The sequence below is a fragment of the Trichoderma evansii genome (assembly GCF_050947405.1).
Source record: "Trichoderma evansii strain SZMC 28006 chromosome Unknown GGI43scaffold_19, whole genome shotgun sequence".
In the NCBI taxonomy this organism is placed as follows: domain Eukaryota; kingdom Fungi; phylum Ascomycota; class Sordariomycetes; order Hypocreales; family Hypocreaceae; genus Trichoderma; species Trichoderma evansii.
In genome coordinates, this window is record NW_028145187.1 from 303,399 (window position 1) to 324,753 (window position 21,355).

General features: G+C 43.3%; 7 protein-coding genes across 7 annotated transcripts; 6 read left to right on the forward strand and 1 right to left on the reverse strand.

The window, feature by feature from the left end:
- The first annotated feature begins 1,020 nt into the window (after window positions 1–1,020).
- Window positions 1,021–2,990, forward strand: GGI43DRAFT_132068 (uncharacterized protein). Its single transcript, XM_083199183.1, has 3 exons — window positions 1,021–2,032; window positions 2,114–2,513; window positions 2,568–2,990. The coding sequence occupies exons 1-3, from the start codon at window positions 1,358–1,360 to the stop codon at window positions 2,924–2,926; spliced, it is 1,434 nt and encodes a 477-aa protein (XP_083057839.1). The 5' UTR covers window positions 1,021–1,357; the 3' UTR covers window positions 2,927–2,990.
- A 3,014-nt stretch (window positions 2,991–6,004) lies between these two features.
- Window positions 6,005–7,916, forward strand: GGI43DRAFT_132105 (kinase-like domain-containing protein). The gene is made up of 2 exons (XM_083199185.1): window positions 6,005–7,314; window positions 7,396–7,916. The coding sequence occupies exon 1, from the start codon at window positions 6,228–6,230 to the stop codon at window positions 7,200–7,202; it is 975 nt and encodes a 324-aa protein (XP_083057840.1). The 5' UTR covers window positions 6,005–6,227; the 3' UTR covers window positions 7,203–7,314; window positions 7,396–7,916.
- GGI43DRAFT_132095 (uncharacterized protein) lies at window positions 7,739–9,637 on the forward strand. The gene has a single exon (XM_083199184.1). The coding sequence runs from the start codon at window positions 8,193–8,195 to the stop codon at window positions 9,234–9,236; it is 1,044 nt and encodes a 347-aa protein (XP_083057841.1). The 5' UTR covers window positions 7,739–8,192; the 3' UTR covers window positions 9,237–9,637.
- A 3,003-nt stretch (window positions 9,638–12,640) lies between these two features.
- On the forward strand, window positions 12,641–13,510 carry GGI43DRAFT_412164 (uncharacterized protein). Its single transcript, XM_083206812.1, has 2 exons — window positions 12,641–13,316; window positions 13,368–13,510. Exon 1 carries the CDS (start codon window positions 12,796–12,798, stop codon window positions 13,306–13,308), a length of 513 nt encoding a protein of 170 aa, XP_083057842.1. The 5' UTR covers window positions 12,641–12,795; the 3' UTR covers window positions 13,309–13,316; window positions 13,368–13,510.
- Window positions 13,511–13,874: 364 nt separating this feature from the next.
- GGI43DRAFT_412166 (uncharacterized protein) lies at window positions 13,875–14,747 on the forward strand. Its single transcript, XM_083206813.1, has 2 exons — window positions 13,875–14,534; window positions 14,591–14,747. The coding sequence occupies exons 1-2, from the start codon at window positions 14,003–14,005 to the stop codon at window positions 14,593–14,595; spliced, it is 537 nt and encodes a 178-aa protein (XP_083057843.1). The 5' UTR covers window positions 13,875–14,002; the 3' UTR covers window positions 14,596–14,747.
- Window positions 14,748–15,631: 884 nt separating this feature from the next.
- Window positions 15,632–17,948, forward strand: GGI43DRAFT_429301 (HET domain-containing protein; the record flags this gene model as incomplete). The annotated part of the gene is made up of 4 exons (XM_083209092.1): window positions 15,632–15,662; window positions 15,749–16,317; window positions 16,375–17,005; window positions 17,182–17,948. 4 exons carry the CDS (start codon window positions 15,632–15,634, stop codon window positions 17,946–17,948), a joined length of 1,998 nt encoding a protein of 665 aa, XP_083057844.1.
- Window positions 17,949–18,488: 540 nt separating this feature from the next.
- On the reverse strand, window positions 18,489–20,627 carry GGI43DRAFT_132155 (cytochrome P450). Its single transcript, XM_083199186.1, has 5 exons — window positions 20,432–20,627; window positions 19,583–20,365; window positions 19,204–19,518; window positions 18,971–19,137; window positions 18,489–18,913 (listed from the first exon to the last, which is right to left on the reverse strand). The coding sequence occupies exons 1-5, from the start codon at window positions 20,501–20,503 to the stop codon at window positions 18,751–18,753; spliced, it is 1,500 nt and encodes a 499-aa protein (XP_083057845.1). The 5' UTR covers window positions 20,504–20,627; the 3' UTR covers window positions 18,489–18,750.
- Window positions 20,628–21,355: the final 728 nt, after the last annotated feature.

The following is a 21,355-nucleotide window of genomic DNA, read 5'->3' on the forward strand; positions in this document are numbered from 1 at the left end:
ACAGCCCCCCCCCCCCCCCCCCCCCCCCCCCCCCCCCCCCCCCCCCCCCCCCGCCCCCCGCCCCCCCCCCCCCCCCCCCCCCCCCCCCCCCCCCCCCCCCCCCCCCGAGATAGGAACCACAAATAAAAAATATACACACAAATAGGACAACAAACGCTAAAGTTATGAACGTTTTTATTAGTGCTGTGGAAGCGGTAGAAGCAGTAGAAGCAGTGACAGCAATAGGAGAAGTAAAAACCACGTATTACGGAGAATAATAACTCTTATAGCATATTAACAGCGTTCATAATCACAGAGCTGTGCGTTTATGGTTATATTTTTCTTGCCTCTTTTGTCCCCTGCTTGTGCATATATACTGGGTTGCGTTGGGCAAGGGTAGCATGAGAGGCAATGATTGTCCAGAATTTCCACCTCAGTACATCGCCCACTTCTATAAAAATTTTTCGCTTCTACATTACATTTATAATTGATGTTTGTAACTCGCCGCTTTCTCATCATTTGGAATACCTCTCCGCGATGTATGCCGCAAAGCCTTGGCAGAGGTCATGCGCCTCTGTTGAAGTTAGCGACGCATCTGTTACTATAAGCGGAAGTGAGAGTGCGAGAAGCTCATTTCAACCGGTATCGGGTTTGCCTAGTTTAGTATGCGACGACAGGCAGGGGAAAGCCAAGCTTAAATTAACAAAAGTCTAAATGGCGAGCCAAGAACCCATACATGGATTTCGCTGAATAAATAAGCAGCATCCATGTCAAGTCTGTACCTGGTTTGTCTGCCTTGCTTATAAACGGCATCTTCCGCCCTTGGCCGTGAAGGGTAAGAGAATACACCGAATAGTCCGTACGAAAACCTCATCATTCAGTCATAACGCATTCAGTGCGGCATTGATACCTTGCAAATGTCTATTATAGTAACAGGCAGTATCTGCACGAACCACAGCAACCAAATGTTGGGGTCTATTATAAGCAGCGAACCACCCTAAGCCCGCATAGTGACTCGTGAATTATAATCTATTGGGTATTTAGCCGCCGATCTTGAACCTCGCGCCTCACACTACAGCCTTACAATTGGCCCTTGCAAGGAATCCTGAATCCTTCAGCGACCCCCTTTCTGCCGCATTTCCGCATATCCTTGGTTGTCAACCAGGCTATGATAATGGCTAGCGAGCTGATGTGGATTTCGAGCTCGAGGGAGCCGCATACCGGCTGATTTGGTCCAAGCGAGTCTCGCTCTAGCAAATCTCCCAGTGCAACGCAAAGATTTACCTTGGATGTAATCCTATTTTTCTTCTCTCCCATTATTCTTTCCCTTTGTCTTCAATATACCAACGACGAGTTCTATTCGTCACCCGGGGCTCCTATGAGCAAGCTACCCGATTATGAGTCTGCGGGGCCAACCGCGCCCTCGGATGGTGGTTATTCTGCGTTAGAGGTCTCCCACAGACTCAGTGGCGCGGGCGCACCTGAGGTATACAACGCCTATGATGGTTTGGAGGTAGTAAACGGCGATATGATCGGCGTGGGCAGCGAGGTCAAACTCGATACTGGAGCAGCCGTTGAGCAACAACTACCACCAAGAAGTCCGCGAAGAAAGAAGCTATGGATTGTTGTTGCAGCCGTTGTTACCCTGTTGGTTGTAGTGGCTGCCGTGGTAGGCGGCGTTGTTGGATCGCGACATCGTAATAGCGTCACAACAGCCTCGAGTTCTTCAAATCCTTCTTCAGGTTCTTCTCCAACTCCTTCAAATTCTTCTTCGACTCCCTCCTCGACTCCTTCATCAACATCGCCAAACGCTGCTTATTCTAGTTCAAGTGTTGCAGTAACTGGCTGGTGGACATCCACGTCCAGCTACAGCATCCGTCTTTTCTATCAGGGAAAGGACGGACATCTACGTTTGATAAGCTACGACTCTGAAGATGGCATGTGGTCAACAGTAACAAGCCTCACCGGTCCGAATCTAAGGCTAGGTAGTCCCATTGCGACCTGCAATTACAATTCTACATTGTATTTCAATTCTGCGGTGACTTCCACAAATGTAAGACTTCCTCTCCTTATCATGCCGCAGGTTGTGTGCTCTCTATCCTCTCTCTCTAACACTTCAAATTTGCTCTCGTAGAATTTTACGCAAATTGATATTTTCTATATGGATAATTTGGGACAAATACAAGAGTGGGAGGTCCTAGAACAGAAGTTACCCACGGCGCAGTACAGTAACATGAACGGAACCATCTCTTCGCTCGGTCTGAAGCCAAGTGCAAACACGAGACTCGCAACATACTGGCCTAGCCTTGTATTCCAAGATGATTCTAACCAGCTACAAGAAACCTATTATATCACAAGTAGCAAATGGCTGCAGAATCCTCTACATCTCTCACCCCATAATCATTCAGCACTAGTAGAGGTCGCCTACTCGACAAACTCAGCAAGGCAAGGTGGCGGAAATATCATCTACCAGGGTGATGACCAGAAACTTCTTGCGGGGCAGAGGAGTAGCTCCACTGCAACGTTGAAAGCAGGCAAGTTCATTGCAAAAGTTCTTATCCTTCTACCAAATTAACCTGAAAATGCAGATGCACCAGATGTTTCCATCCCGCCTGAATCTCCCATTGGGGCTTTCTCCGTTCCACGAAATTCACAGGCAAACAGCCCCATGAATACTTATATTTTGTGGCAAAATAGTACTGGAGGTATTCAGATAACCTGGATGGATGGTGATAATGGCTGGCAAACAAAATCAGCACCCGATTCCTTTGGAAGTCCCGATAAAGGCACAGATATAGCTTGCCTCACGCCATCTGCTTACTCTCTCACCCCATTACAGCCCAAATACGATATGGCCCGCTGTTACTACTTGGTAAATGGGCGAGTAAGAGAAGTAAAATACGACGGTTCAAACTGGTCTGTTGTTGGGAATGTGCCACTGGGATAACATTTGCTGGTTCTTTATATATAACTTTTACACAATTTAATAGACTTCTTAATAATTTTTTTTACTCTTGGGTTTCGCGAGTCACGACAAACTTTAATTAACATAAAATGGGGACACGAATAAATCATTTTAAGCTCTAGCTGTTTCGATTGCGTTTCGAATAAGGACTCTACATAAGTTGAATTATATGTGTATGTCAGGTCGGTCTCATTCAAGTGAATGAGTGTCACTACACAAAGGCTGAAGCGGGACCGGGACTGGATGGGTTGATCAAGGATATCTTAACTAAAACTAAACTAACTTCATTGACCAACGCAAGAATCCGTATAATACTTGTAATATTAAATTCGATACCCAGCTGTTAGCTGAAGCGCTTTATCCACAGGGATACAAGCGAAATCCTTCAAGCTGTGCATCTGCTTAGAGGGCGTATTACCTTCTCTAAATATTGCTGGGCGAAATATTCATCTCCACGATCCTCTGGAAGATTACCCATGAGTAGCGTCCTAACGGCTGATCGGTACTCTTTCCCAATTCTCCATGAAAGATCCTTCAAGATGTAATTAATAATATAATTTCGCCAGGCGGTTGGATCCTCTAGTTCTGCTGAATATTTTGACTTTCTTCCCTTGTCTTTCATTGTTACCCAATGGCCGATTTCACAGAGAATGACCCCTAATCCGTACAAATCCTCTCGTTTGTTGAAGCCTCTGTGAGCGTGGGGGTGGCAGTATTGGATGAGATTTTTGTCCTCTAGAGGTTTGTAAGACTGAGAGATTCCATCTTGTGGTCTAGAGTATTGAAATCTAGTAATAAAAGGGCTTGTTGAGTCGATTTTGTGACTTTCAATGTCATGAAAGAAGAGCAGGGACTCGGAGCTCAGGCCTTTATGTAGCCACCCAGCCGCATGGAAATAACTAATCGTAGTCGCGAGCACAAAAGCCAACCGGAATCTATCACCTAAAGCCGGGATAGGAAAGTCTTTATCCCGGATGAGACTTGCCAGCGTTCTTGGAGGGTAACTGATTAGATCTCCGTCATATGTCGGTCTAGTTTGCCCCCCGTTATCCGAGAAGTCGGCTTTAGGAACCCCGAAGATAATGCCTATACGCCTACTCTTATTTTTTTATTTCATATAGCTTGTCTTCGTAAATGCCAAGGCAAGGGGGCAAGCAAATAGCTGTCTCACTGACTCTTTCAAGTAGATAAGTGAGCGACTCTATTTGCTTAGCATACTCTTCTGATTTCGAACCGGCGCCAGTGTGGCTCCATTCCACCCAAACTGATGCCAACTCCGCCTTTCCCTCTTTCTCTTGGAGCCGCAGGGTTCCAAATTTTGCTGTATCTGTGGTAGGTGTCTCCGTAACAACTGTAAGCTGCTTTGCTGTTCTGCGCGATGCCTTTCCCGTGTTGTTCTGGCCTATTGCTTTAGCTTTGGCGGATAGTGCTAACGCCCAACGTGACTTGCTCTTGGGATCACTCAGTGCTTCTAATTGCATTTTATCGCTCACTTTGGCAAGCACCGAAGCAATCAAAGCATCAAACGGCAGTTTGCATTCTGGTACGAAGCCTTCCAAAATCGTAATAAGCTTTTCAAGTTTCGAGATCACACTTTCAAACTCTTGCTTTCCAGTTTTAATCCAGTCGACCCTTGTTGCTACAGATTTTTGCCTGAAACTAGGCTCGCTAAGACGTAATCTTTTGTTGGACTTATTCTGTGGGCTCTCACTTGCTGCTGGCAAGCTTAAACGGCGCTTCTTTATCTTGGCGTCTCCAGTCTCCTTAAGTTTCTCGATTTGCTAAACAACATGGGTTATGAGGTTTCTTATGTCATCTGGTTTATCTGAGAGTGGTGTTGGTGCTGATGGTTCCTGTTTTGATTGATCATCTATACCGCAGAATCTGCCCCATTCTTCGAGCCTTGCCATTAGGATCTCATACTCCACCGCTAGCTGGCCATCATCTTCCTTGGTAGGGTCAAGAGCTGATTGAAGAAGATTGACCGTCTTGACGGCTTGCTTGAAGCCGGAAAAAATACCGGTTGTGACTGCTACGAGTCCATGGGTTTCGAGTGCCACGACTACCAGGATGCGATGCGTTGTAATGCGCTACATATCAGACCTCCGAATGAACGATATAAAGAGGGACGGACGATATATATACATTTAAAACTAGAAGTTCCACACAATAGCTTCCTAGAGATAAGGCATAACATAGAGGAGCATCTGCTTATCTCGTGGTGGCCAGCGCAGCACAGAGAAAGAACAGCATGCGCTATTCGAGGATGGCCACGTGTAGATACCCAGATGCATGGTGTGCTGTACTAATGCTGTATTCATGCCCAGTCATGCTGTTGATAGAGAATTGTTGCTATAGGAGCGGCTTACCAAATCTTTGTAGTATATAAGAGGTATGGTGGATAAGCTGCTACATTATAATAATATATATAAATACCTACCTAGGTACCTATAATTACTCTTAGTAGGTTATATTAACCGCAAAACTAGCGCAATAAAAAGCTGTACTCAACGCCAGAAGAAAATTATTGTATTATGATAATATAATGTTCGGGCTTATTATTGTTCAAAATATACGTATTTTGGGCTACCTGGATTAATTTTTAAAGTAAGTGGATATTAACTACAAATAACCTGCCTGTTCAGCCCCGAGGGATGCCTAACAAGCCGAATGACCTGTAGCAGCACATTGCTCACACCCTCAATTGTGCTTCGGTGTCCTTGATAGCGAATTATATTGCGCCAAGTGTGAATGCACTGCGACACAAATGTGGCTATGCGAAGTCCAACTCATCACGCAAGTTGACGAATGTTTGATATTTATTGCGATTAGATAATGCGGGTACGAAATACCTCTCAGGTGCTGCCTAATACAAACCTAAACATATATCTCTACTCTCAATTCTCTTCGATGCAGATGGCGAGAATAAAACAAAGGAATACTTCATTGCACATCTGAATCTCAAAATTCAATCTAATAAGGAAGCTATGGAGCGTTCAGAACGGTCCTCAAGATCAAATTGGCTTCGTGGCCATTCATCGACATCCATGAGGAGAACTCAGACCAAACTGAAGACCCCGCGCAACCAGTAACTGCGGAAGAGACCTCAAGATATGATTTGCTCGCCTTGATTTCATCGTGCCAAAAATATGGTATTCCTATTGCTGGAATTTATTTTCACCCTGAAACTACGTTACGGCCCTCCGGCGAAGGACCCGGTATATTTGGCAGAGACGATTCCCATCAGAACTTTTCTCTAGGTGAAAGTGCGACATCCGAAGTGATGCAGTATGTAATACATGAACAAGAGGCCAAAACACGTTTGCCTCCTCAAACAACTGTTGCGCTTAAAGTTTTCTACCTACGCACTCAGCCAGTTCAGCCAGGACATACAGAGACTCGACAGAATATCTTCCGCGCAATGCTAAGGGAAATCAATGTCTATTCCCATCCTCGGCTCTCACGGCATCCTAACCTTGTTCGCCTACTATTTGTGGGATGGTGGCCAAACAACACGTTCCCAGCTCTCGCCATAGAGCTGGGTTCGTATGGATCTTTGGATGACGCCATCAAAGGCTCATATTTCAAGCCATCAATTCTTCAAAGGCGACACATCACTATCGACATTGCTATGGGGCTTTATGCAATTCATAGCGTAGACTTTTTACATGGTGATCTCAAGCCAGAAAACGTTCTCCTTATGTTCCACAAAGATCCAGCACGTGGATTCACTGCCAAAATAACCGATTTTGGTGGTAGCGCTGGGGAGTTGACAGGGAAAAATAGTAAACCGGCGTATTACACACGCCTGTGGGCGGCCCCAGAAGTGGAAAATCATGATATCCATCTTGATTGGAAGAAGGCTGACGTGTACTCGTATGGCCTTCTTATAGGCAGCCTGTGGGCTAGCAATGGAGTCGAGTTTTTCGACCAAATTCGTAACAAGAGATCATCCTGCTTTCTATCAAATGCCATCGATCCACTTTTTGAAGGCCATGAGAATGCTTTTCTCTTTTTGGTGAAAACTTGGGGGGAACCTTGTGAACCTCTCTCTTACCTCTTTAGCGATCTAAGCTCAACTGATATGGACTCAACACTTCAGAAGGAGATTACTGAGCTGGTAGAAGGACCTTTGCAAACATACTTTTGGCTTAGGCCAAGTATGGAGGAATTGCTTGTTCATCTTGCTTCGTTCGCATCCTGTACGAGACGTAATATTCTGTGTGTTTTTTTTTTTTGTTTTTTTTTTTTTTTTTAGGCTCTATTTTGGCTCTATTCTGCGATTTCTGTTTATCATGGCTAAATTTTGTCACCGTAGCGAGGAAAAAGCAGCTACAGATGCAAAAGATGACAAAAACTCTAAACCTCAGGTAAGTCTTTGTGAGAGGAAGGTGCTAAGACAGTACCATTGCTATGTAAATGCCGGGGCACAAAAGCTAACCCACGGGCAGAAAAGTTCTCTATACGGGGAAATTGCCCGCGACACAATTATAGATACAAACGGAATATTTTTACACCACATAGGCCTAATATCAGAATATAAGAGTTTTATAGATGACAAGAGATACATATATGATATGCCAATTCAGCTAGCGGTTGATATGTCAGAGAGCGACTTTCTCTCCGAACTATTGCGCCAACTTCAGAACATCTTTCAAAATTTTGAAGAGCTTGTTGAACCCTCTGGATTCAACGAATATTTTCATAAAGGGAAATTATATAAAACAATAGCAATTTCGATGCTTTATAAAGAAAAGAAATCGAGCAAGCGGAAGTCCAAAATACTTAACGGATTTTCACATGACTGGACCCCATCATTGACTACCTCAGATATCGGCAGTGAGATGATACAGAATCTATGCCTTGCAGGTCTCCATGGACATTGTATTAGCTTTGCTACTTACGTAATGGCAGGCAAGCGCGAAGAGGGAAAGTTTCCTGTGAGACTATTTCTCTCCCTACTTGCACTATATCGCTCGACATGGGCAATTCAGCTTCTTTCTGTTCGTTGGCCCTCGTACACAAAAGTTCTCCGCAGAATTCTTCGAAATAGGTGCCTGGATCTGCAGGACGAAAGAAAAGAAAAGAGGAAATATCCCCCGACTTTCAAAGTCTCAGGGCTTGCCTAATTGCCCATATCACGCCACGACAGACTTCTATACCGCTCCTCACTCTGGATCAAGCACTATCTCTAGGAGCAGTTGAAGATATAAGAAGAATCCTTGAGAGAGATAAAAATACCGTAGATATGCAAAAAGCCCGGCCTACTTTGCTGCATCGACTTGCAGAGCTTACAGACGACGAGGCTGTATCACTTGCCCGACTTACATATGAGGCCGGGGCTGATCTCAACATATTGCAAGAACTTACGCCAACAATTAGCTGTGACGGCATTTGTGAAATATCTCCGGAACTCGGTTCAGTATCTCCTCTCGGGAAGGCGATACAGCGCGGTAATATCAAATTCGCTTTGGAAATTTTACGCATTCATGTCGAGTTTCAGAAGCCTATTACTCATTTCAAACAGGCGTTTCGAATCAGCGTCATATATCGCCACCATAGCATAAATCGTGAGCTCCTCCGATTAACCCAGGCACATCCTACTTTACTCTTAGATGGAGACAGCCAATGGAACCCCACAGCCGAATTCTTCGATGATATGATTAGCATTGCTGTGTGTCTAGAAAGAGAATTAGATTCTGAATGTGAGCGCCTTGCCTTTCACGGCGAGAATTACACAGAGGCATATAGAAAGACACTTGATCTATTGTTTTCCGAGTTTGCGAGAAATAGTGCGGAAGCGAAGCTATCAAAAAACTTAATTGAGGTCGCACTAAAATCAGACAATTTGGTTGCTGTTGAGGCCTATGTCCAAGCCCTCCTGAATATGGGGGCCGATATCAATACCCATCTCTATAATATTACGATATCGCTTCCAAATTCAGCTTTTCGACAACCTCTCAAAGTAAAAACGGCTTTGACGGCGTCTCTATCTCACAACTCGGAACGATGCATCATATACTTCCTATCGCATTTTCCTGAACTTGTTGAAGCAGAGTCTCTTTGTTTCGCAAAAACTGAATACGTTCGCTTAATCCTGGAAGCTCGTCCTAATCTCATGGTAGAGAATTTGATGGGATATAATCCATTATTGGATGTATTAAAAAAAGGAAAACTTGAATCTGCAAAAATCATCGCAGAGTTTTGTCAACCCCATCTCCAACAGTTCTTATGCCCAGAACCAGCGGAAAGCAAACCTTCCGTCTTCTTTAGCATCTTGAAAATTTGGTAAACTGCACGACGAACAGAATATATTGATATTATCCGATGGCTAATAGAACATAAGGCTGTGCAATCTACCGACTCTAATAGCAAGCCTTTTTGGGCATATATATTAGACTTAAACCCCACATTTTGTGCCCGCACTCATCAGTTGCTTGATGCCGAGCTGCTCGATGTTCTTCTTGATGTAGAAGAACTTTACGAGGCTGCAAACAATATTACTTGGGAATATCACACGATTATTTGCGCTGCCACGGTTAATGGTCATCTTGAGATTGTGAAGTTGCTGGTTGACAAGAAAGTCAAGATCAACCCCACCGTTTTCGAAGATAATACCACCGTAACTGCGCTGGATATAATTTTTCGTTTATCTCTTTTTGATGACGTACCAGAAGAAATTCAGCAAGGAGGGCTTTTGGAGTCGCGAAAATGGTTAGGCAATCTTAGGGCAATCTCGTTGCTACTTGCAGAAAATGGCTGCACAAGCAGGCAATTCAGCGACCCTTCAAAGGAAGAACTTGAGCTTTATATTACCTATGAGTTTCGACAGGTACTAAGAAAAGACGTCAGCAACTGGTCGGAATCCATTTATTTTAATGACAAATGTCCGCCGGAATTGCAGGCGCATTTTGCAAACTTACCGAATGAATCACGACGAGAAGTGTGCTGGCAGAGGATCATACTCCTTATCCAAGAGTCAATTGAGAGACGCCGAAAACAGTCCTCCCGCAAGGACCTAGACGTAGAATATTATGAAAATGAACAAAATTCACGCAAAAGGAAGAGGGAATCGATTGATTCTACTGATGATATGGATATCAAAGAAGTTCCTTCGCTTCACTGCCTCATGTGGCGACTGCCCCCAAACTGGACTATGAAATACATTCCACAGGAGATTGGACAAGATTCCAGTTACAAAATTGTCTATTTTCACCATACGAACGAGGGAACTTACTATTCATTCGAAAAGCCACCATTGTACTGTGGCGAGGATGCAAAAAGCAGTGACACAAGGAATGAAGCTAGCAATGATATAAGCGATGCAACAACAAGCGATGAGATGTGCGACGCAATATGCGACGCAATATGTGATGCAATGAGAGATGCATTAAAAGATTTAAAGAAACCAATTATCGACAAGACTTTTCATCAGGCCGAACAATACGAAACGGATCTTGGTGGCAAGGAGCATCCACTATCCGCTGTGGTTGAGTTTCTAACGTACTTGAATCAACACGCGGGCCATCTTATCAAGAGCATGGATAATGGATTTTCCCTTGGCGCAGATTGTCCTCCATTGCATTCCTCTTTGGTACAATCCGACGACCCCAGCACTGTTGAGGCGCTGCTTCAGGGCGGAGCTGATTTAAACCAGGTATACAGCCAGCATACTCCTATATCTTTAGCTGTAACCCGTGGCCGTGTAGTATCCATGATAAAATTGATAAATGCGGGGGCAAAAGCGGACAGTATTATAGATCAAGACACACAGACAACGTTGCTCCACTTGGCAGTGCGACATGGGCACATGGCGGTAGCTATGGCTTTACAAATGGCTGGCGCAGATATCGACGCAAAAGACTCGAGCTCTAGAACACCTATACAGGAGGCGGTTGGTGCAAGGCAATGGTTTATGATCGCTCATCTCAAAGAATGGGGGGCTGATATGACCGTACTTAAAGGGCATCTTGGAGCAGATGGAGAGTTCGTGCCAAGGCTCGAGGGGATTTAGTCTATGTCTGATGACGAAATTGTCGTAATTTCTTGCTAGGAGTTGCGAATCATGACTTTGTAATTGCGATATTTCAAATGTATTGTTCTACGTCAGCTCCCGTTGACTTTGTGCGCGCTTCTTTTGGTATCAAACTGTAATTCCCCAGTAATTACTTGAACGATTTCTAGCCACCGAATATATGGCAATTGTAGGTTACGTGAGATTCTCTGTGCAGCTCCCTTAGTTAATTATCTGGCATTGCTGTGCCTTCAGGATGCCTGATTCTTCTAGCGCCTACTACTATCACTATTATTTGAGACATGAGATGCTTCATAGACAACATGAGGAACCGACTAGCATATACCTTTCATAAACTCAAGCAGATTTTTCATGGGTAGTTGGTCGAGATTATGGCACTTTCAACTAGTCATCATAATAAGGTATATGTATCGACGCGTTTGATGGTAGATTCACGACCTCGTCATACATTTTAACTACAAAACTATATACTAATGGGTTTCAAAATCGTGCCTAGAGATTAATAAAGTTTTTCACATAGTCCCTGAAATTTTGCAAAATATATTTATAACTAAAACTCTTTAGCTTTATACTGTAATCAGATTTCAACCACTTAATACGCTTTCTCGTAGTACCCATACTGTATCCTGATTTCACAAGAAATAATTTAAAGGCGATTACTCTCCCGGTAGATTTATCAATAAACTGAAATGGCCGGTCAATATATGTGATGCAGCACCAAACCCACGTATCTAGGTAGCAACCAACATCATCACCGAGAATAAGTACTACAAGGAGAGACTATGCTGAAGACACAGTCAGTGGACGAGTTGAACCAAAGCTTATATGACGTTGTTCCCATGGATATTACTCATTATGGTGTCACATGCTGGCTAGTAATAATAAGCCTACACAATGTCTCAAACAGTCCGAAACAAGCTGTTGGCGGCCATGGCCGGCATTGGTGTCTCATTGAAAGTTCAAAATACTCCGAAATGAAATTCAACTTTAAGACATACTGGAAACAACTAGATAATGCGAAAATCCTTTTCCTGTTTTAGGAACCGCTCATTCCACTTTTGCGCTGCGTTAATTGCCCACAAGCCGCCCAAGAAAGGTCTATCATAGAAGCAGCATATAAACAGAATTCCATACATAGTCAGCCCGGTTTGAAGTCTCCGACATCTCTTCTCTCCACAAAGTGTTTTTCCAATTTTGTGTGCGAAGGGGAGCTTATGTAAATGCCATATGTTCAAGATCAGCCAGCCACTGAGTCCTGTAGTCTCAGGACAGCTGCCCATAACATACGCCACATATCTTGTATCCTTTATTTTAACCACCGTATTTCCTGTTTATGAACTAAATGGGCCAATCAATCTGTTTTCCGACTTTCTATCTACGCCAGGGACAAAATATTAGCTCAGCCAGCCACTAAATGAGACAATAGGGAGGAATCACAGACAATCGTCTGAAACATAGCCATACATCTTCAACATACATGTCACTATTGCACTCAAGCGACAATACTGTTGGCATTTCAGCTATACGAGCCAATCAGCCTGCATTTCGAGCCGATATTACGCACATAGTGAACAAAGATCCCAACACATCAACTACGTCACTGGGCGCTAATATATGCATATCTTAGACTTGGGCTATGGCAGACCCATATACTCTGTACCTAAGTCAGAATGTCACGCTCGCCGTAATATCAAGCATCTGGAGAGAGAGATATAATATTCCAATTGCCCACACTTAGCTGCACAATCAGATCATTTCACAAATAAAAAATAAGAAAAGGAACCTCTTCTACATCCGCGTTAACTTCATACCCATCATGCATTTCAGCATTCTCTTCGCTTCCATTGCGCTGGTCTCTTTGCCACAAGCTGCTGCTCTGGCAATGCCTGAGGGCGGCTTGGCAGCAGCGATAGATACCGCTTTGGAAACATATGACATTGACCTCGATTTCCATTATTATCACGATTATGGCATTGTTGATATCGATGTTACAATACCCGGCATTAATCTCAAGGAGGATCACATAGAGGCGCCTACTCACATTAAAGCCAATGCCAGCCCCATTCATATGGACCAGTGGGATACAGTAAATATTTACTTCAAAAATGACTGGACAGACGCCCATCGTTGGGAAGCTAGCATTCCCATTATTGGACCTACGCTATATGTTGACCTGCAAAGCCGATTTGTTCGCTCGAACTGCAAATTGGGGTTGAAACTTCACCTAACAGGCACGGGTATCTTGGGAAGACTGGACGAAAGCATTGATCTAGGCGAATTCGACAACGACGGTATTAAATTTTTGGCACAAGGCAAGGGTCTGTGCTAAACATTCTAGTGAGTTATTCCATATCCTATGATGCTAAACGTAGCTTACCTCTACTTTAGAGAAGCAAGAGGAATATCAAGTATCCAATACTTAATCTGGGAAGGGAATAGGGGTTATTTACAGGTAGTTTCAGTTGATTTTGCTATTAGCTATCCAGGCATTCAACATGCCAATTGCATAAAATATAACTATGTTTTCCGGATCTTCTTCCTCCAGTATTATGTCCTTGCCATTCAAAGATTTTTTCATATGGAGGTAGCTAAAATTTTGGCTTGGCCAGCTACTTGGTCACAAACAGGTAGGAACTAGAGATAATATTCTGAAACACAGCCATACATTCTCATCATACACGTCACTGTTGCGATCAAGTGACAGTACGGGCCACTTGGCTTACATTTGGAGCTACCGTTACGATATGAAAGAAAGTCTACAAATAACTACCTCCCCAGACACTAGCATATGTATGTCTTAGATTTGTGCTATAACAGGCTTATAACCATATCCACTCGAAGTATCGAGACATATTCTGTGGATTTTCTTAGTCAGACTGTCGCGCTCATCGTAATATCAAGCGTCTGGGAAGATATATTTATCGATCCAATTGTCCACAGTCACAAAATCAAATTCTTTCTTCTGCGAGTATAACAAAAAAAAAAAAAAAACTCTTCTACGTCCTCGTTAATTTCATAATAATATGCATTTTCATATTCTCTTCGCTCCTATTGCACTAATCGCTTTGCCGCAGGTCACTGCTCTGGCAATGCCAGAAGGTGACTTGGCTACAACGATAAATTCTGCTTTAGAAGATTATGATATTACGCTCGATTACAATCTGCACCACGATTTTAATATATTCGACCTTAAAGGCAATGCCAGTTTAACCATACCAGGCGTCAATCTTAAAGATGATCACGTGGAGGTGCCTGTTCGCGTTGAGGCAAATGCTGGTGACGCTATTCATCTGAATGAATTATTTCCAGCAAATATCTATTACAAAAACGAGTGGACACGCGCTTTTCGCTGGGAAGCTAGTTTTTCTGATGATGGGCCTGCGCTATACGTCGACCTGGAGACTCAATTTATTCGTTCCAACTGCAAGCTAGGGTTAAGACTTCACATAATAGGCAAGGGCATCTTGGAAAAGCTGGATGAAGATATCGATCTGGTTGAAGTTGAACAAGATGCCATCAAAGCGCTAGCAAAAGAAAACAAATTGTGCGACGCAGGTTAGTAAGACAATTCACACGCGTTGATAACGAAATTGACTCCCTTTTTATCATAGAATAATGAGCGGACGACCAAAGGCATAAATCGAGCTGAAAGAAGGACAGAGAATTATTGCGCGGTAGTCTACAGTCTATTTTGATATTCTATTATTTAGGCATTCAACATGTCCACTACCTAATATATACGAAATTTACCAAATTTTCTTCTATTACTTCCTTTCTTCTACAATTGGCCACCAGGTGCTAGACTATCGGCCTTTGTAACAAAGGACAGCAAATATTTATCTCCTCCTACGAGCGAGAGTACGGGTTTAAATATTTAGCGGGCTACTTTTTTAACAATCAGCGCTCTCGACAAGCAAGGGCATAAGTGAGACAATTTAAACTATCCTAAAATGATGAAATTTATCTAAGTTAAATAGCCTAGCAGACGGACTAAAGTTATCACAAATGATCCAAGCAAGCCGATAACCATGGATCATTAACACAGCCTCGATCCACAGCCTACTCTACCAATAAAAATCTCTAGATCCTCAGCGCAGATGCATATGTAAATTGCAACCAGTCATTTAGAGCCTGATCAGAAGGCTTATAAATTGTAATAGAAATTCCAGTATTACAATATCTGATACTGGGTGTGGCATCAATATTGATGACATGGTGGAAAGGGCTGTCCGCTGTTTAATTGTATCTAAGTGCAATTCGCACACATAGACGTCCTAGGTTCTGCTATATAGTGTACCACTCACCGCACGTGCCCTCCATTTCATGAGCTATTCAACTTGTATGTACATGATCAGGCTTATATGGTACTGCAAGGGCGTAGGATTGAGTTTGTTCGCGAAATTAGGCCGCGCTGTAGCTTATGCAGCCTGACCTGGCTGACTTGAAGTCGGTCGGGCACGGATGCACTCTGACGCTGCTTAGCTGCCTAAGTCCAACATACCGAGCAACGATTCTATTGATACATCGTACCGTAGCTGGTGGTTTATACTCCGAATAGCTAAAAAAAAATTGCAGATTGACTCTTGTTGACTTATGTTACTAACTCTAAAAGATCGCTAAAAGTCGCTGCCATTCTATCGTGAATTAGAGACATGGCTTCAGAGGCACCGCATCCAAAACAAAGTGAGGAAGAGAGGGTCTTGGACCTTCAGGAGAGTGAAAGCCATGATTTACGCGGCGGCACTACTATCACTCCCCCCCGCCTCAAGTAAAGACTGTATCAACATACAGTTATTCAACCTTGCCGGCTAATTCTATCCGCATCCTTCGGCTGCAGCCACATTCAGATGAAGATGCTCTGATACAATGTCAGCTCGTCAACTCTCCTCTCTTGGACTCAGGGAAAGGGACTCATGTCTACGAGGCTTTATCATACGTATGGGGCTCTGAAGAGAAGCCCCGGCGTGTCTCAACCAGCGAAGGCGACATATACGTTACGGAAAATCTCTACGCAGCTCTATTACGTCTTCGAGATCACTCCTTGGATCGGATCATATGGGTTGATGCTATTTGCATCAACCAAGATGACATCAAAGAACGGAATAGCCAAGTACAGATCATGGCTAAGATATATGCCAGAGCAAGTCGTGTAATTGTCTGGCTTGAAGAGGCAACAGGTAGCTATCCAGTAGGCAATGACCCCTCAGCTGGTGTTCACCGAGCGCTCGAACTAATAAGCAGCGCTGCGGACGGCCAGCCAGCGAGATTTTCGGACGACGAGGCAAATCGTCTAGCGATTCGTACACTTCTTCAACGCTCATGGTTTGAGCGCATCTGGGTAAGGCTTTAGACTTCCAACGTTGTCGATAGATATTTATTAATACTACCTCTTCAGGTACTTCAAGAGGTAGCTGCGGCTCGGCACGTTCTGATTATGTTTCGTTCCATGGACATTGACGGATTTGCATTCTGCACAGGTTTAAGGGCATTGAACCACGATCTTAAAGATCCAGACACGCAGAATCGTATCCGGTCGGCGGTCTATCTTATAAAGGGTGCAGGCCTGCGACCTAAACATTTAGCTGCTCGCTCAGACAGATTTTCTCTTCATATACGCCCTCTCGGAGAGCTGCTAGATATTTATCATAGCCGCAAGGCTAATGATCCGCGGGACAAGATTTATGCCTTGCTTGGGATGAGCTCCGATACTCCGGAAGGTCTTTTGCCCGACTATAACGTTTCGTGGAGAGACCTCTTTCGCCAATTTGTCCACTCTCTCATCGGGGAACAAGCCTCTGTCGAAACTTGGGACAATCAGCAAGTCGCAGTTATCAAGGATATGGGATGCATTCTTGGCAAAGTGTCCTCAGTATCAAGCGCCAACGCTTGGGATGATAGACAGAATATTAATGTCAATATTGTTGTGATTATTGACTCTGGAGACCTCTGGACATGGGAAGGCTGTTGGACACTCCAAGCCTCTGCAAAATCTATCCGGCAGGATGATATTATCTGTCTTTTGCAAGGTACATCAAAACCTACAATCATCAGACCATGCGAGACTATTGGGTCATCGTCGCAATCGCTGTTACTCCTATAGCAAACAATGACCTTGAAAGGGAACCTTACGACGGGCTAGATTGCTCGCGGCTGATAAAAGTGTTCCCCCACGAGTTGCTACTCATATGGGACTGAGAAATAGCCTACGAAAAATTCCGCGGGATTGACTACGAGCGCTTCCTAAACAGCCGAGGATTTACGCGTACAGAGACGAGAACGGAAGATCGCTGGGGTAAGGCCACCAGGCTTCACAACATCGGACTGCTGCTGCTAAAGGATGTTAAAAATGTTGGGGCGGCAATCAAAAAACTCAAACAAGCAATAGAAGCCTATACGAGGACTTATGAAACAATCCATCCACAATTTTTAGCAGTGTACGGAGATATTTCGAGCATGAGCACGAACATATGGAAGAAAGCTAGGTGGCTGGGAGTTATGGCTGATTCTCTGAGGCGAAGAGAAGATTATACAAGGATTATGGAGTGTTGTATAATCCTGGTTGCAGAATCAGCTGAGGAAAGATTAATGAAACACATTCTCCATCAATACGGCAAGCAAATTTCTATTACTGAGGAAGTTGTGAAAGCGGCGGCGAGAAATTCATATGGTACGGATATGATGCAACTGCTTCTTAATCATCGCGGAGACCCCGTCTTTATTACTGAAGAGGTAGTGAGGGCAGTAGCTGAAAATAAATATGAGAGTCTAAAAATGATTAAAATGCTTCTGGATCAGCGTGGAGACCAAGTCCTTATTACTGAAGAGGTGGTGAAAGCAGCAGCAGGAAATGAGTGTCAAGGCCTGAATATAATGAAAGTGCTTCTTGACCAGCGTGAAGGCCAAGTCCCTATTACAGAGGAGGCGGTGAAATTAGCAAAGAAGTGGAGGGAGGCTAAGAGACCGATATAATAGCGAATTTTTTTACTATCGTAGACACTAGAGTCTGGCTTCATTGAGTTTGTCATATGGATTATTTTGTCCCATGTTCAAACGCAATAGTTACCAAGCCCCGCCAAAATTAATGCCACATATGATGAAGCAGCAGTATTTCAACCTATATTCGTTGTTTGCTCCTGTTTCTGCAATTTGTAATATGGCTTAGTAATGATAAAGGTAAAGCTACATGTATGTAGTTCTCTTTGGTATGTTGTCGTCTTGAAACATACTAATACTTGCATGTACAGCCATGATTAAAATACCATGTAAAATCATAAAATTCCTCTGGTCATTAGCTGCTGTGTTCATGCATTTTGTATTCTCATTCTCCAAGAGGCGATGAAAAATTTTTCAGCATATTTTGGAGTTAGCTGCAAGGCTTCATACATAGGTGATCGACTAGTATGTGAGGACAGTGCTGTGATGCTTGATGTTTTGCTGTCAACATGATCATTGCGGATGAATTATGGGCCGGAGAACCTATATTTAAATGTTATATGGTAGAATTTAATTCTTGAACTTAAGAGATAGATTGGACGCTTTATTTACTGTTTAGTCGACGCGTCTGTAAACATCATAGCTTTGTTTGAGAAATGGGGGTATATTGTGTTAATTAATTTTCCATTATTTTGAGCCACATGAAACATAACAGAAACCCCTTTGCTTTTAGGAATACTATTCTTTTTTTTGTGCCTCTGCTGGATCTGAGTTATCTAGCTAGAAAAAGTCGTGGCTCAAATGAGCTTGTCCTCTCCTATTGTCTCATCATCTGCTTTCAGCTCTGCTTCCTAGGCTTCAGGTATACGTAAAGAGGCCCTTTCTCATATAGAATATAGCACCCACACTTCTTATCCCAGTCAATACTTTCTTCAGCAAGCTCAATATCATAATTCCAAATGAGCTTGGCCAGGATGAGTCGCATCTCGGCATACGCAAGGCTGGATCGATCATATGTTAGTTATAATTAAAAGTGAAATCTTTTGCGATGAACTTACTTCTTGCCTATACAGTTTCTTGGACCAACAGAGAAAGGAGTGAAGATTTGTCTCTTATCATGCTCAAATCTTGGATCTCCTAGCCACCGTTCTGGGATGAAGTCTTCTGCTTGAGTCCAATATTCAGGATAATGAAACATGGTCCAATACCAGATATCAATGTTTGTCTAAAGTAATATATACTTTATTAGCAGATATTACGCCTTTTAGAAGAATAACAGAGTGGCACTTACCCCTGGTGGCACATAGTAGCCTGCAATGGTGTCTCCTAACTCATTAATAGTTCGTGGCGTGGTGGCTGGAACCGGCGCGTGAAGCCTCATTGCTTCATCCAAAACAGCGAGCATGTAGCTTAAACGACCAACACTGAATAGATCAATCTCTTCTTCACTATTAAATGCAGACCGAACTTCATCGCATAGCTTTTTTAGAGGTTCTGGATTAGTGCCAAGGAAGTAAGTTGCCGCAGAGAGCGCTGTTGCTGTTGTTTCTGAACCTCCGATGACTAGAATACCAGCGTTGACTGCAAGCTCTTGAAAAGATATTTCCTGGGCGAAGTTGACACGTAAGTTCATCACCTAAATATAGACTTTAAATTCCTCTAGTACTTACATCTTTCCCTTTTTTAGATACCATGGAAGCTATGAAATCTTTTCGATCTGTATCCGTCTTTAACCTTTTCATAACTTTCTCTTCAGATAGCTTCTTGTGTTCTTCGAACTTGTCTTTCATCGATTTGGGAATTAACGACATTAGAATATCATGGAGATATCCCATGCGCCTTAAAGATGAATCAAATGCTATACCCTTGATGCTTTTAAAAATGAGATCTACCCAAGGGTGGTAGGTAGATTCTTGAAGGCACCCGAACGGCTCACCAAAAGCCAAGTCGCCAATGATATCAAAAGTCGTATAATTATACCACGCAACCGCATCAATTTTTTCCCCTTTTACGCTTGTTTCTTCAAGCTTTTCGAATAATTTATCGATGTATACTTTCATCAAAGGCTGCTGACTGATCATTGACTGTTGAGAAAATCCATTTGTCATGCTTTTTCGCAGTCGAGAATGGTCGGCACGTGATGCACCAACGATGCTGTGAGGAACACTCAAGCTGCGGGATTCATCTTTGCCATTTTCAAGCTGACCTGGCTTTCGATGAGATGAAAGATCCTTCATCGCATCTGGATGGCAAAAAGCTAGATGGTTCGGAGAAACTCGAATAACGGGGCCGTACTTCATGTGCATTCTCAACATTCTTCGGTGGCCTTCGCCAGAGAGCTCTAGACGAGCGTAAAACCCATAGTGAAGAGCCCAAAGTTTTGGACCCGGAAATTTTCTGAGAGGGTGAAAAAAGAGATTGTAAATCGCGATGTATGCGATATATAGTAATCCCTAATGTTCTGACGTTAGCTAATAACTAGTCTTCGGTTATGGCGTAACTAATGTTGAAGATCATACCGATACTACTGCTAGCAGTGGCAGTGCCACACTGGGCTTCAAAGAACAATTCAAGTCTTGTATGAGTCCCATATCGTACTATTCAGAGTGAATACCGTTAAAATATTTTATCTCCAAAATCATGCCTTGGATGAACACTCTTGAGTGTCAGCAATGAGTGATATTGAGTCCTGAATTATGTACAGAACTTGGAGGCCAAGTGGGAAACCAACTAGTTTATAAACTACCAGACTATAAGGATATACAAGTTAGCTAATACTAGATATATATCTATCATATCATCCACCATCCACCATCTAGGCGAAACTTCTGACAAGCGGGGTTTGCGGCCGCTTCACGACTAATCCAACTCGGCGCCCCTGTTGAAGCCGCATTTGTGGGTTCAGAGACAGGGAAATGCGGGCCGAAAGTCCGCTCTTGGTCGTCCAATGTATCGATTTAAATTCGATGTGATGTATCATATGTATTAATGATCGGGATACTTACTGCTCGGGATATTTTCCCTTCGGGATACTTTCTGTAAATGCTTCTAGGAATCTCTATTTGATGGAGATGGTACCGGGCGCCTATTGGTTGTACATTTACATACGATTTATCTTATTAAATCGAAACCCGGCAACTCTTTAACGGGACCTTAAAAGTTTATTTATGTTTTCGAACACAATACTTAAACTAGTTCATTAGGCTTGCATTATTTTCTGCTCAAATGGTATGAAGTTTTTATTGGTTGTGCCCTTGGAACATATCCGTTTGCCATATCCTTATCCGTCCAGCATTGGCAGAAACATTTTCCGTTTGCTCCTAGCATTGTACAAGCATATAGCCTGGTTGGCCAGGCCCCTGCGCTGTTGCGATGTGTTCAACTCCTGTTGTAATCCTGGCGTTGCACACGGGCCCCCGGAGTCGTGTATAACCCGAGTCTGA

Excerpts from the sequence above, each read along its gene's own strand:
- GGI43DRAFT_132068 (XM_083199183.1), top strand. The coding sequence starts at position 1,358 with ATGAGCAAGCTACCCGATTATGAGTCTGCGGGGCCAACCGCGCCCTCG. Across the intron at positions 2,033-2,113 it reads CTGCGGTGACTTCCACAAAT|AATTTTACGCAAATTGATAT; the intron begins GTAAGACTTCCT and ends TTGCTCTCGTAG. Across the intron at positions 2,514-2,567 it reads CACTGCAACGTTGAAAGCAG|ATGCACCAGATGTTTCCATC; the intron begins GCAAGTTCATTG and ends CTGAAAATGCAG.
- GGI43DRAFT_132105 (XM_083199185.1), top strand. The coding sequence starts at position 6,228 with ATGCAGTATGTAATACATGAACAAGAGGCCAAAACACGTTTGCCTCCT.
- GGI43DRAFT_132095 (XM_083199184.1), top strand. The coding sequence starts at position 8,193 with ATGCAAAAAGCCCGGCCTACTTTGCTGCATCGACTTGCAGAGCTTACA.
- GGI43DRAFT_412164 (XM_083206812.1), top strand. The coding sequence starts at position 12,796 with ATGCATTTCAGCATTCTCTTCGCTTCCATTGCGCTGGTCTCTTTGCCA.
- GGI43DRAFT_412166 (XM_083206813.1), top strand. The coding sequence starts at position 14,003 with ATGCATTTTCATATTCTCTTCGCTCCTATTGCACTAATCGCTTTGCCG.
- GGI43DRAFT_132155 (XM_083199186.1), bottom strand. The coding sequence starts at position 20,503 with ATGGGACTCATACAAGACTTGAATTGTTCTTTGAAGCCCAGTGTGGCA. Across the intron at positions 20,366-20,431 it reads CACTGCTAGCAGTAGTATCG|GGATTACTATATATCGCATA; the intron begins GTATGATCTTCA and ends TCAGAACATTAG. Across the intron at positions 19,138-19,203 it reads GCTACTATGTGCCACCAGGG|ACAAACATTGATATCTGGTA; the intron begins GTAAGTGCCACT and ends ATATTACTTTAG.